The 13,825-nt window shown below is 36.0% G+C and overlaps 1 protein-coding gene across 1 annotated transcript; it reads left to right on the top strand.

The window, feature by feature from the left end:
- The first annotated feature begins 41 nt into the window (after positions 1-41).
- Positions 42-13,488, top strand: LOC101864187 (EF-hand calcium-binding domain-containing protein 1). The gene is made up of 7 exons (XM_005089581.3): positions 42-141; positions 5,235-5,375; positions 5,995-6,099; positions 6,512-6,597; positions 7,316-7,381; positions 7,982-8,086; positions 10,976-13,488. The coding sequence occupies exons 1-7, from the start codon at positions 72-74 to the stop codon at positions 11,102-11,104; spliced, it is 702 nt and encodes a 233-aa protein (XP_005089638.1). The 5' UTR covers positions 42-71; the 3' UTR covers positions 11,105-13,488.
- The last annotated feature ends 337 nt before the right edge of the window (positions 13,489-13,825 follow it).

Genomic DNA, 13,825 nt, shown 5'->3' with positions numbered 1-13,825 from the left:
TCAAAAGGTTAGAAGCGCAGTAAAAGTAAAGTGCGCATGCGTGTTATTCATAGCAACATTATTGTGTAAAAATGGCGTCCAAGCACAGCAGCAGGCAGTCGAAGGAACAATTTTTGAATCAGATGGTCAAAACTACCAGATGTAAGAATGAAACAAAGGCTACCAAGCACTTACATATATGTTTTTGTACAATACTAAGATGTGTAAAATAGTGTTAACTTGAATCAGATACTTTGGAGGCTGTTATTCATACTTTCTTTTCTCGTTTCCATGTCGGACAAACTCTGAAACTGAGCCAAACTGATTAGTTTTAGATCTAGAATCTAGATCTAGATCTAGATTTCTAGATCTAGAATCTAGATCTAGATCTAATTATAGTACAAAGTTAAGCCTAGCTAAAAACGTTTAATTCAAGACGTCAAAAATAAGTATCACACAGACAATTTGGTCGTGAATGCTTCTTTAAGATTTTCCAAATTGAGAAAAATCTACAACCTCACACAGTTTATTGTTTATTTTACCTAAAGAAGAATATGTGACGCCTATATCTTTAGTTTAGTCTTTATACTCTTTACTGCCAGAGAAATGATGGAAGAGTTGATTGCATTTACACATTCCACTGGGGTGGCAATGTTGTCTTTGATTCACAAAGTGTCTCATTTTGTATTGACACATCATGCGTTCGTGGTAGCTTTTATTTTACAACATCACGTTTTCAGCAGCTACCTAATATTATTGTTGATCCAATTGCCCTCAAAATGTAAACAAGCAAACACATTTTGAGCTTGTTTGAGACAACTTAGACCTGTACATTTGTTGGATTTTTTTGCAAGTGAGAATAAGTGAGCAATGGTGCGAGGGACAGATTGAGAAAGCCCTAGCTGTTATAGTCATAGCTGCAGCTGCTGATTTCAGGAGTTTCTGAAGGAGATGATTACAACAATTAATTACTGAGTCTGGCAGTTTGTGCAGTGACAGCAATGATAATGCGACATAAGCTGTTCTGTGTGGGTATGGAAAAAATGTTTCCTTTGTTGTATCACATCTGTTTCATAGTATTTTCTTAATCCACTACTACAGAATACATAAAATTAGACCAATTATACATACACCGGTATAAAAAATCCCATAAATGTAGGTAGCATAAACATAGCCTCGTAGCCTTCTGAACACATGGTTTCGGGGAAATGGGGGTAATTCGAATGGCTGTTTCTTTGCTCTTTCCCTACAAAAGACCAAATGCCGAACACTTTGAAAAAGTTCAGCTCCTCTGTACAATGATGTATGCTGTTTCTGTATCTGAGTATTTAGGGCTGTAGAATTGCAGTGGAAAGCAAAGCCCCTCTCGGTCGGAATGCGTGGTCTGCCGGTTTAAAAATTGACACCTATGTATTCGAATGCTTCGGGGAAAGATTGATGATTAAATACCATCTTTTTATTAACAGGGGACTATTTACCTTTAAACGGGGTTTCGCGTGGTATATTTTTGGCCCTTGGCATTTAAGCAGAAAGCCTTTAAAAATACCTTCAAAGTTTTCAAAAATCATTTTAAACACGAATTATGAAAAATACCGGCTCAAAAAAGGTACCAATAGAAAGATCAGTTCATTTTCTATTAGAATAAAGTCATCAGCCTGGAATAATTCTGTATCAATCCTTCTGCGAAACTGTGAAAATATGTGGACCCCCCCCCCCTCCCATGCGGGGAGCACTCAGCACACTACAGCAGAGCTGACTAGCTGTGTTTGAGGCAATAAAAAACTGATTTGCAATGATCTCACAGTCTTGAAAAAAATGAGGCTCCATATCTATGATTGATTGTAGGCCTACTCTGTTAATGTGTTGATGTTTGATGCACTCTTTTATTATCTGTCAAACATGGGGTTGCAGCCAGTTAGTGACTTTAGCAATATTTGATCATATACTGGCGAGCAAAAGAAAGTGGGCAGTTTTCAAATTGGTGCTGTATGAGTCGTCTCGCGAATTTTGACTTGGCGATTGACATGCTGAGCTTGAGTGACTTTAGAAAGTCAGTCAGAACAACATTTGTTTATTTTGTTGTTGTAAAAAGTGTTTACAACATGTTTGGTAAAAACTTGTTTTCTCGTTTTCTTGAAAGTTTACAATGCCTTTACTTTTATTCTTTATTCGTTACACACTTCAACGTGTGTCAGAGAAAAGGCCGTCAAAATATTTGGGTTAGTTCTTTTGAATTTATTTTAATATGATGCCTCGTCTCAGTGATGCGCAATGTCTTGAGCTCTTTTGGCATGCTGAGAGTTAATGCGACGGTTTCTTCTGTCGCTAGAGCTTTCAATGTGAAGAGAGATATGATCCAAAAGCTAAGGATACACTTCCAAGCAAGTGGTTCGGTTACTGATACTCCAAGGTCTGGTCGTCCTCGTGTCACTACTGCTGTTGAAGACAATCGGATCAGAGTTCCACACTTGCGGGATCGGTTTCAAACAGCTTCTAAAATTGCCAGAGATTTGCCTGGGCTTAGACCAATCAGCCGTTTCACCGTTCGTCGACGCTTGAAAGCCCATGGAATCGTTGCCCGACACCCAGCTCGACGCACCCATCTCCTCCAAAGACACCGTCATGCCAGACTCCACGCTAGTGGAATAGAGTGATATTTTCTGACGAGTCCAGATTTCTTTTGGATCTCCACTATGAAAGGCAGAAAGCCTACCGGAGACGTCATAAACGTTTTTTACCTCAGTGTGTCAGTGCTGTTGCTGACAAACGTAGCATTATTGTAAGGGAATCCATACCCAGTACTGCTGAATTCGACCTAGTCATTATCGACGGTAATCTGACTGCCCAGAGATACATCAATGACGTTCTCTATCCACACCTTCTGCCGTTTCTGGCTCGCCAAAGGAACAATCTCGTGATCCAGCAGGACATTGCACCAGCACACCGTGCCTCTGATACCGAGAGATTCTTACAACAAAAATGACGTACGTGTTATAACACAGTTGCCAGTATTATCCCCAGCTATAAACGTGATTGAGCACCTCTGGGACAGGAAGGACAAGGAAATTCGCACCCTTCGGCCACCCCCAACGACAATCCCACAACTGCAACAAGCATTAACGAATGCTTGGAATTATATTCTCCAGCAATTTATCCAACGACTTGTGCAATAAATGAGGCAGAGATGTACTGTAGACATCAGTTTTGGTGGGAGTTACACCCGTTACTAATTCTGGGATTTTGAACATTCGAATCGGTGTTATGAGTTTCTAATAAAAGGTGTGTTTTTGATCGTTTTTCTTAGGTTTTTTGTCTGCCCTTAATGAAAAAATGGCAAGCCTTTCAAAATCCATTGGCAATACGTCATTACTACGGTAAAGAACGGACATAATGCACAGAACGAAGGGTGCCCACTTTCTTTTGCTCGTCAGTATATTTAAAAGAGCTGCCATTTTCTTTAAAATTGACTGAGATGTAAAAGAATGATACTAAAATTCTCAGAAGACATGGGCCTTTCATATATGGAACAGATAAACTTGGCATACAGCTACTTTGAAAATTTAGTTTCTGGTACCTAATGTACTATGCATTATATTACCTTTGAAATTAAAACGAAAGTCTGAGTACTTAAAAAAATAATTTCTGGCTAAATGTAGGGGAACAAATTTTGACCAAAGAGTTATTTCTTTCATCCACACTTGGGTGGGAATTATAAATGGAGTGGCTATCATCCCGAAACCTTTAAAAGAGGAGGGAGAACTTGCTTTCCATGAATTGTGTTTTCCTACCAGGCGAAAATCCACCACTGGCCCAGGGCTTTTCCCTGACCTATTTTTACGCCCCTACCCCACCAAAGAAAAATGTCTAAACATCCAACTAAACACACACAAATCATATCATATGGCCCATCAAACTGAAGGTTATAAAATAATCTATCAGATGGTGGTACAATATTGAAGATTCGGGAACAGTTCTGAACAACAATGTTGACATAAAATTACTATTCAGCAGTTGCCAAAAACAGGTCTCTTTTAATGGGAGTTCATTCATTAGTTTAAGAACAAGTAAAATAAGTTCACTTTTTAAAATTTAATGACCAATTTAGTGACATACATCTCACCTTTAGATTCCATACCAAAAAGGACCCTGGCACAGAGGGTTTACCCCCCCCCCCCCCCTCATAGATAAAGAGTTAACTCTTTCAGTACGCAGGGGATTCTGCACTTTTCTGCATCAAGGCGCGAAGGGTGTTACCTCAAAACGGCTGTAATTCAGTCAAATATTCGTTTGTGTGAGCACTCAAACCATTCGTAATTGTACAGAAAATCGCAATCCGTGTGAAAATTGGTGTAGATCTTAGGGTTGACCTAATCGGTACCCCAAAACGTCACTTAAGTGGTGATCCGGAATCAAAGAGTTAAAGAAACTTTCTCCCTTTTATTTTGTGTACTTTTTTTCCCAAACCTCCTCATGAACACCCCCCCCCCCCCCCCCCCCCCACCTGATTTGACGTTTTTCTTTTGTGAATAGCTGGCTGAGTTTGCCCTGCTCTACTTCTAGGTGTCATGGGTAGTGAAAAACATGGAGGTCTCAAGTGACATTGCAAATATGCTAAAATTAAGACTTTGCAGTCTGAAGTTCCAGAAGAGTATACCTGCCTGACATAGCAGCTTAAACAAAACCCCAACTTAAACTGAAGAGACTGATCATTATAAACAGTTTGGGGTGCCTTATAAAAATTTAAAAATTTCATATATAATGTGGCTAAGTCTATACTGGGAAATAAAATCACCTGATAAGAAAAAAGCCACTTTCTTTTATCCTGAAATAACATGGTGCAAGCTTTATTATTGCTCGAAAATGCTGAATGTTGAAAAATTTTAATTCACTACTTTATTTCTTTACCCGACCTAGCTTGTATGTCTCCAGCTTTTTTTTTCTTACAGTCACCATCAATATACTTTTATACTGTCAATTCTTCATCCACTGAAAAGTGCTTGGGTAAAAATAACGATCTTTTGAGTAGTTATGGATTGTGAGTTGACTGTTTTTGTCTTTGCTCAGTATGTTTCTTCAGTTTTCTGAGTAAGAACTTTTGTTAATTGTTAAAAAGCATTCTCGAATAGGTCAAGAAGCTTCTTTAACACAATTCAAAGTATAACTCTTGTAACTGAAGCTTGTCTAGACATTTACATAAGTTTGTTGTGAGGAACTGGAACAATGGCTCATATTTTTGTCAATCATTATTTTCACAGTACCCAAAGAGGAAGTTAACCATCTCATGTCCAGGTTTGACAGGCTATGCAGAAAGGAAGAAGGAAAATTGCACAGGGATGAATTTCGGGACGAGCTTAACAGATCTTTCAACATTACAGATGATATCTTGATGGACAGAGGTTTGAGTTTAAATTTGTTTTTGATTTATGTCTATACTATGCTGAAATACATACTGCGGGTAAGTCATGTATGTGCACTCTCAATGATTATTTTAGTAAAAGTACATGCTGCTGTTATTGTTTCATTAAACTTAAAATAACATTTGTTTATGTCCTGTTTTCCTTTTCATTTACTCTTCCAGTTAGGCCTACTTTATAGATATTTTTGTTTGAATGGTTTTCTGTAAACTAAAATTGAGAGTGAAAATACTATGCTTGCCTGTTTTGCTCAGCATTACATTTATTGCTGATTTCTTATTGTTACTTTAAAAAGTATTTCAATTCGTGGAGTAGGCAGCTCTTGTTTTCATTTTTCACGGTTTGGAAAAGGATAGGAAACATTATTTGTAATTTAATCATCTGGAACTTTGGAGTGTATTTTTGGTGGTAGGGATAAATTACATTATTTTCATGGAATAATGACTTTACACAACAGATGTTGATCTAATTATTTCATGTGTGAACTATTTCATGTAGGTATGTATGTTTATTAGCCACATCAAAAATGTATTTATCAATTCACATCTGTTTTACCCCAGAATAAATCCTGGATATAATTTTCCATTGATTATGGTTTCAGTTTTCAGAGCTTTTGATAAAAGATCCTGTGGAACTTTACGCCAAGAGGACTATGTTTCTGGCATTGCGAAGTTTCTCAATGGTACTGTGGATGAACAAGTACAGAGTGAGTATTACAGCTATTGACTTATTTAATCCTTCATTGCTCTTTTTACATGTTTTATTCCTTCATTCTCTCTGGCTATCCTCTGCTGTCAGGTTCCAACCATTTGCACAACCTATTTTGTAAAATCTGTTCCAACAGATTATTTTCTGAATTGGTTTTTGACAATACAAATTGACTGCTCTCTGTAAGACTCCATTTTATTTCACTTTTCAATATGGTGTATGGCGGAGTCTTACGTTAAGCAACAAAAATATGTTTATGAAAAAGCCATTTTCAAAGCAGCTTGTACATTTTCCAAACATTCTATTCTTGCAGTAGATGTATTTCTTATCTTCTTGAGTGATTTTAGAGTTATAATAAAAAGAAAAGTTTAAGATGTTTATTTTATCTGTACTTATTTTGTTCATTTCAGTGGTTTTCGATGTTTATGATCTGAATAATGATGGGTACATCTCTCGAGAAGAAATGTTCCAGCTACTGAAATCTTCTTTAGTGAAGGTATAGTCACAAACCTTTGATTTTTATTATATTAAAGATAGCTAACGTGTTTAGTGAAGATGAATTTGTGGCCATTTTTCATTGCCTTTTTACATTGGCTTTGAGAGTGCTGATTATGATATCTTTCACAAATATTTTGCTCTTGTCATATGCAATTAATCTTAACCTGTAGCACTGTTAAAACTTTTAATGCACATGTGTATTGTGAAAGGTGATTTGTAGATCAAGTTATTGAACAAAAAGAAGAGAAAACTCAATGTAAACTGTTTTCTTAGTGTTTGATGGAAATCTTATTATCTTTGAAGTACTAATCAATGTTTGAGAACTTTTTTTTTCCTTTCTCTGTAAAATTTAGAGCCATCTTCTCTGAAGTCTATTCAGAATGTTTTCTTAATATATTAACTTTTAATTGTTGTCATTGTCTGAGAGACAGTACTATTTTTTCCTATGATTTTATAATAAATCCTTGTGAGGTTTCAAGTTGCCTTATTATTAAATGAAAGTAAGAGGGAAGGGAAAAGAAACCTCACATACTTTTAAAGGAAATGGAAAGACATTCAATTTTTTTTTAATGAAAGGGATTTATGATAAAGAGTTGGTTAGCATCGTATTATAAAATTTAAAGGAATCTGTTGTACTTAGAAGTCTTTGTAGTTATTTTTAAGGTGATATATGTGTATGCATATGTTAAAATTGTTTTTGTTTGACGAAAATGCAGGCACCCACTGAAGAAGATCCAGATGAGCTGGTGAAAGAGCTTGTGGAAATAGTCATGAAGAAATTGGTTAGTAAAATTTTAAAGATACCAGTTTGAATTAAAACAGCAGTCTCTGTCAAAGATCCCAGTTCTTGGGAGTTTGGAAAAAGCAGTGCAATTGGAGAACAGAAACTTAATGGTACTCGAATAGGGAGCAACCGAAGACTAGGTCAAAATAATCCCCACTTCACTACCCTAGAATTTCAAAGTTCTATAATCTGCTCAATACCTAGTTTTGAGAAATTTGACATAAAAAATTTTAAGTTTCACAACATGTCAAGCTTCTTCAAATGCAGTCCTTTGAATATCTTGATAACAACTCCAAATAATATTACGATTCTAATAGAACAGATAGAACATTTGGTTTCTGACCTCTAAACATAGTAGCTCAAAATGGCCGAAAATGTCAGATAGAACTTTGTGACCTGTTAACAGGAGCGACCCTAATGAAATCTGTTGAGAGGGTTTAAGAGACTTCCATCTGGTTAATCAGTGATTTGATTTGAACATTCTGTAATTTTTAACTTCTCGATGTTGAAAATTTATGCTCATTCTCTCCCACCACCCCTCTAAAACAGTTTTATAGATATAAATTCATCGTATGATATTTATCTTTTGGTCTCTCAGGACAATGATCACGATGGTAGGGTATCCCTTCCTGATTTTCGTGCAGCTGTTGCAGAAGAAAAACTTTTACTGGAAGCCCTTGGCAAATGCCTACCTGATGAAAAGGTATGAGATTGCCTTTCTAAGTGAACATTTGTAGTCTCCTTTAAGATGGTTTCATAATCTACTGTACTTGATATTATCATTATTTAATTTTGATGTTCTTCTCAGTAATGTATGTTATCAAGATATTAATAAATTTCTCCTTTACATTTTTATAGTTTCCCTTGAAATGTAACAGTGTATATGTTTTCAACATAATATTATGCAGTATTGTGAAGATAAGTTGATAATTTGTTCCTTTAATTGGCATCTACTCTTCTCTTTCTCCGTTATGATCTCCACTTTTTACTTCAGAGAATGGGTACTTAGTTTGTGTCTATATTGTCATTTAATTCTTGAAATTTCGCACTGACTGTATGTCCTCCTTACAAACCAAATAAAAAGATGGATTGGGCAATAAGAAAGTCTTCCACACTGAAGTAGAAAACAACACTATTGTGTGGCTTATACTATACAGCAGTGAATCCCCAGAGTGTGGAGATATACCAGGTATAAGTAAACCAGGCAGAACTGTTTCAAAAGGCTCAGCACTGACTGGTAGGTACCAGCCAAACGAACAAAAACAAGACTGTCAAAAACTTTGTAATTTTAACCCTATCCATACGTCATGTTTTACTATCGTATTCTTACGACATGGCGAATTCTGTGCCACCACTTTCCAAAAAGGAAATTTACTGGTTAATCCAATCCGTACACTTTGCATAGCATTCTGTCAAAATGATTTTTTGAGAAACACTGAAAGTTTCAAAGAGATCTTCGCACTAGAAGAAGTATTCTAAAATGTGAAGAATACTACCCCTGGGATACAAAATGACCCCAGGTATACGGATAGGGTTAAGAAAGTTACCTTGACAAAATGGGTGATAATAAGATATAATAAATAGATACATTTTCATTGATCCTCATAGGGCAATTTGGGTTACAATGGCAGCAAACAAGCATACATAAATACATAATTATAAATGCATCATAAATACACAACATTACACCAATACAGAAAAATTACACAAACATGCCATTGCAGGGGGCCACTGTGCAACATCTTGGTTTTTAAGCTAGGATTGATGTTTGTTGCTCAGGACACACCCCCAGTAACCACCCACTTAAACCCTGTATCACTGACACTTGCTTGACATTCCTTTTTAGTCTAAATTCGCTACTCACCTAGCCACCGGAGCCCTCAGTGATCATAAAATTGGTGAAGGGACCAAATGGCAGGCGTGTCTAAGACCATAAGAACTGGGCAAACCCTCAATACAACAAAAAGACTTTCAATAGAAAAGACCTGACTGTTAATTTTGGCCTCCAAGGTAGTGCATACCTCTTTGATATCACCTGAACAGGATAAATCATGAGAACCAACTTCTGTACCTACTTTATGCCCATTTTTTCGAAAGTGTCAAACATCTATTCTCCCAGTGTCCCAACTGCAGGATCTCAGTAATAATTTTTTCCTCCCGACACCCATCATATCAACAACTTTAAAAGGCTATCACACTCAACAACATGATTTTGAGCCTAAGGATAGGAGCCGAAATATGGTGCTCAAGTAGTGACAACATATTTTGTACTTCTTTTTAGATATCATCAGTATTAGAGATATACTTCTTAATATTTAGTGTACACCAGGTTTTTATAATTCGCAATATGAAAAGCCTAGTGTCATATATATTCCAACGCAGTAGCGCCCTTTTCAACATTTCACAAAGTACTTGATTAATGATTGAGAAATTGTGAATTCTAGTAGTGCACAAAAAACAACAACCCAGGTATACAGTGTTGGTAGTGCATTAAGTTGCAGGTTATCTCATACTTGGTGACTTGATTCCAGAACTGGGGCGTTCAGAGATGGATTCTATCCATAACTTCTTACCCCTCATCAGCAGATCAATCTCAAACTTGACGTACTGATGGTATCCATCAGTAACTGATGGCTAGTTCATCTGCAAGTGTTACACAGGTTGCTGAGTTTCCCCTGCCTTGGCTGTATTCATTTCCTTTTCAGTATCTCTATTGTTTTACTATTGTCTTCCCTCGTGATCCCTTTATTCCAGCACTTCCTACCAGTTGATCTGCTGGCTCATTCCCTCTCATACCTGCATGCCCAGTACAGAAGATCAAAGTCATTGCTGACAGATTACTTGCTGAGCTAATCAGCATAAAGGAACCTACATTTCACTTTCTCAAGTGTGCTCATTGAGTCAGTCAGAATTGTGACCGACTGATATGTGCAGTTGCCTATCCATCAAAGAACCTCTGCGATAGCTTTGACTTCCATGCACATACTAGAAGTTGTGCGCACTGTCCATGAACTAGAGCCATGAAAATCCAACCTGACTTGATACCACAACGAACAGAGCCGTCCGTAAAAATTATGGTTTCATCCGGTCTGCAGTTGTCCTCCATGAGAGCCTAAATCTCTGCATGCATTGCTCCTTCTGGCCACACACGGTATTCATGTCCCAGAGTGGCAATGACCTTAGTGTACATCTCCGCCTCATCCACAGCCCTGACCCAGGTACTGCCTCCTCTGATCACCTCCACAGAACGGCATTCACCAATGACCTGCACAGCTTGCGACATTCAATCTGTTCCAGATTTCAATGCAGGACTTGGTCTTTCTGACCATCTTGTCGTGCAAAGGATTTTGTGGATCTGAGCACATTCTTAAAAAGACCCTAACCCCTCTTTCATACTCAACCGAAGGGTAAGGGAATCTTTTTCTGCCTGTTCATATTTCATTGAACATTTCCTGTTGTTTCAGTCATTTTCCCTAGTGTAAAGAATTAAATTCAGTGCCTGTTTTTCTTCTCATAAACATGTTGTGCATATGCCTTATGTATCATAATGTGAATGATGTGTTGTTTATAACCCGTTTATTTTCTCCTGCAGTGCAAAATGACATTTCAAGAAATGATCAGAATGTTTGGATCAGGAACCTACTGCCCTTCATCCAGTGTCAATATAAGCCAACAAAAAGAACAGAGAAGGCAAACTAGAAGTGGGCAAAAAGCAGCCTGAACCTCACATGTGCTGTGTAAAACACAATTTTAAAAATGTTTCTGTGTCGCATACATTTACTGTGTTTCTCAATCAATGTGATAAGGAGTAGGTCAAGATAAGGCTATGAGATTTTCATGCCCATGAGATTCATAGGTGTCTAGATGTACATAACATAAACTTGGGTATCCGTATATTATGGGTTCTGGCACTTTATAATGTACATGTTTAATCCAATATGTTTGAAAAACGTATGTGCTGGAGAGTAATGTTTTACGCCAAATGCTCAGCCATATATCTCGTCGGTGATGATGCTTTACATTTATAGAAAGATGCGTATACTTTTACTACAGCCTTTCAGATGTGCATTGTAAATTATTTCCACAAAAGTCCAAATAAATTATCCTTTTTCATTGCTAGCTTTTTTTTTTAAACGTAGGCTAATTGAGATATTGTTCTCTTTCTATTTTCTTTTTTTTTAAGAAAAAAATTCATGTCATTAGCTTTACTTTTGTCTTTAAGCATGAGCAAGTTTGTGTTCTGCTTTACTCTCTATCAAAATAAGTATGTTTGGGCTCATTAAGACAATATTATAATGGTGCCATTCATTTAGAATTGTTCTTGTGAAACTTTGCAAATCTGGTTTTTTCTCAGACTATGCTTTTAGTTTCTTTTTTTTTTCCAATTTGCACTGTACTTACATACCTTTTTTGTTTTATCTGGTTTTGTACAGTTTTCCCTCCTCCCCTCCAAACTCTGAATTTTTATGAAAAGATAGGTTTATTGAGAGTTTAAAAAATAATGGCGAAATTCAATGTTGCATAAAGACTGTTTATTTTTTTAATGAAAACTACTTATTTGCTGAGGGGACAAATTTTCTAGTTTGTAGAATTTAGTGGAATTTTCATGAGAGAAATAGGATTATGTTTTATCCAGGTTGATTCATTTTGGAAAATATTAAATGGTACAATACTTTTTCTGGTGAGGGAAGAAACTAATTATGTGAACAAAATTAATATTTTGCAGTTTCAAAAGTATTTTGCAAGAAAATAGATATTGTAATCGTCTAACAGAATGTGCAATTGAAAATGTTCATGTTAGCATGTTGTTTTTTAAAATCCTTCTGACATTGCAGATTAACGTATAAATTAAATAATAAAAATGATGTTTTATTCTACAGTCTTTATGAATATTATATTACATATACAATACCTTGGTAAATGTTAAATGTTTTTAACAAGTTTTCTTCTTTTCCGCTGTAATCAATTATTTGTAAGGATGCACAAGTGGTGAATGGTTTTTCTGAATTTCTCTGCTTATTTATATAATCAGCACATCATTGATCTGTCAGTTTTTGCTAAACCTGTGAAGGTGCTATACTTACAGGCTTTGAAAAGCTCATTTTCATTACGCAATGAGTCTTACGAATTGTTTCCTTTATTTTTACATCTGTAAATTGTTTGTTTTCACCATTTTGCAATTATTGGGCCAAAATATCTTCCTGTGATATGGAATATCATAATTTAAAAGGATCGAAATTCACTGCCAGTTAGAGCAGTGAATTTGTACAACAGGCCTTACTTTATACAAAAGAAACACATGCATTTTATACTGCAATTTTAACCTTTGGTGTGCATACTGTTGGTGACTTCAAAATACATATTTTACTGCAAGTGGATGCAAACTTTCAACAACAAAATATTGTGAGATAATCTTCTCCCATCTAAAAAATATTTTAACAAGATTTTAAGTCATATTGCTTGACATTTGGCTTACACAGATCAAATCAAATGATTGAACTCTTTTAGTTTGTGACCTTTTTCACATGCATGATATTGAAATCACATTAAAGTTGCAGGAATCTCATGAACTGAGAGGCAGAGCCTCAAAGACATTGAGAAATCTCAAGTTGAAAATATTCAAATACAGGATGTCAGTACAAAAATTATATGAAATTAGTTATTGGACTGACTGTTTTAGTTTTGAATATATTTGAAGTCTACGTTTACACATAAAATGCTGTAACCCAAAAGTTTCAAATGAAACAGTGTGAAAAAGAATTTGTTTCCCATTTTCCTTCAACAGCTGGAAAAATTGTAAAACATTGTTGCATTAAACAGTGCTTTTTCTCCTTCATCATTATAAATGGCTGAAATAAACTTTTAAAAACAAATATTTTTTTCTCTTATTAGAGCTTTACTTTTTAGAATGTACACATTCAGGAGTAAAACTGAGTGATATCATGAATGGTGGCGTGATGGAGTTTCTATTAGTTCTAATTGTGACATGGTATCATTCATGATTTTATTACACAATCCATTGTATGTGAGCAAAAGGACCTTGAGGAGGGCTTGAACTCAAGGATAAAAATTGTATCAAGTTATAAAGTCTGTATGCTTTGAAAAGAGTTTGTTCCATAATTTTTTGGGGGCTCCACTGTTTATATTTTAACATATTTTAGTCATATTTGCGAATCTCCTCCTTTAGTTAACTCGAGTCTAATATTCTATTTGACAGTAAGTAACAACACTGTTTTAAAGGTGACTTGCACTGTGATTCTGCATCAAGCAGCTTATGTACTGGGATGAGAGGAATCATCTTGGTGAGGATACAAAGAAAAATGACTCAGGATTGAATCTCAGTTTTTTGTACTCATGCATACAGTTGAACCTGCTCAAATGGCCATCTGTCCTAGACAATCACCTGCACAAACAAAAACCACTTTCCAACCCCAACCCCCCC

The sequence above is a fragment of the Aplysia californica genome, unplaced genomic scaffold, assembly GCF_000002075.1.
Source record: "Aplysia californica isolate F4 #8 unplaced genomic scaffold, AplCal3.0 scaffold00007, whole genome shotgun sequence".
Classification (NCBI taxonomy): domain Eukaryota; kingdom Metazoa; phylum Mollusca; class Gastropoda; order Aplysiida; family Aplysiidae; genus Aplysia; species Aplysia californica.
Note: the sequence above shows the minus strand (reverse complement) of the source record. Positions and strands in the feature narration are given on the sequence as shown.

Bases quoted from the DNA above. Each gene is read 5' to 3' on its own strand.
- LOC101864187 (XM_005089581.3), top strand. From the start codon at position 72: ATGGCGTCCAAGCACAGCAGCAGGCAGTCGAAGGAACAATTTTTGAAT. The intron at 6,598-7,315 runs GTATAGTCACAA...ACGAAAATGCAG, and splicing joins TGAAATCTTCTTTAGTGAAG to GCACCCACTGAAGAAGATCC. The intron at 7,382-7,981 runs GTTAGTAAAATT...TTGGTCTCTCAG, and splicing joins AAATAGTCATGAAGAAATTG to GACAATGATCACGATGGTAG.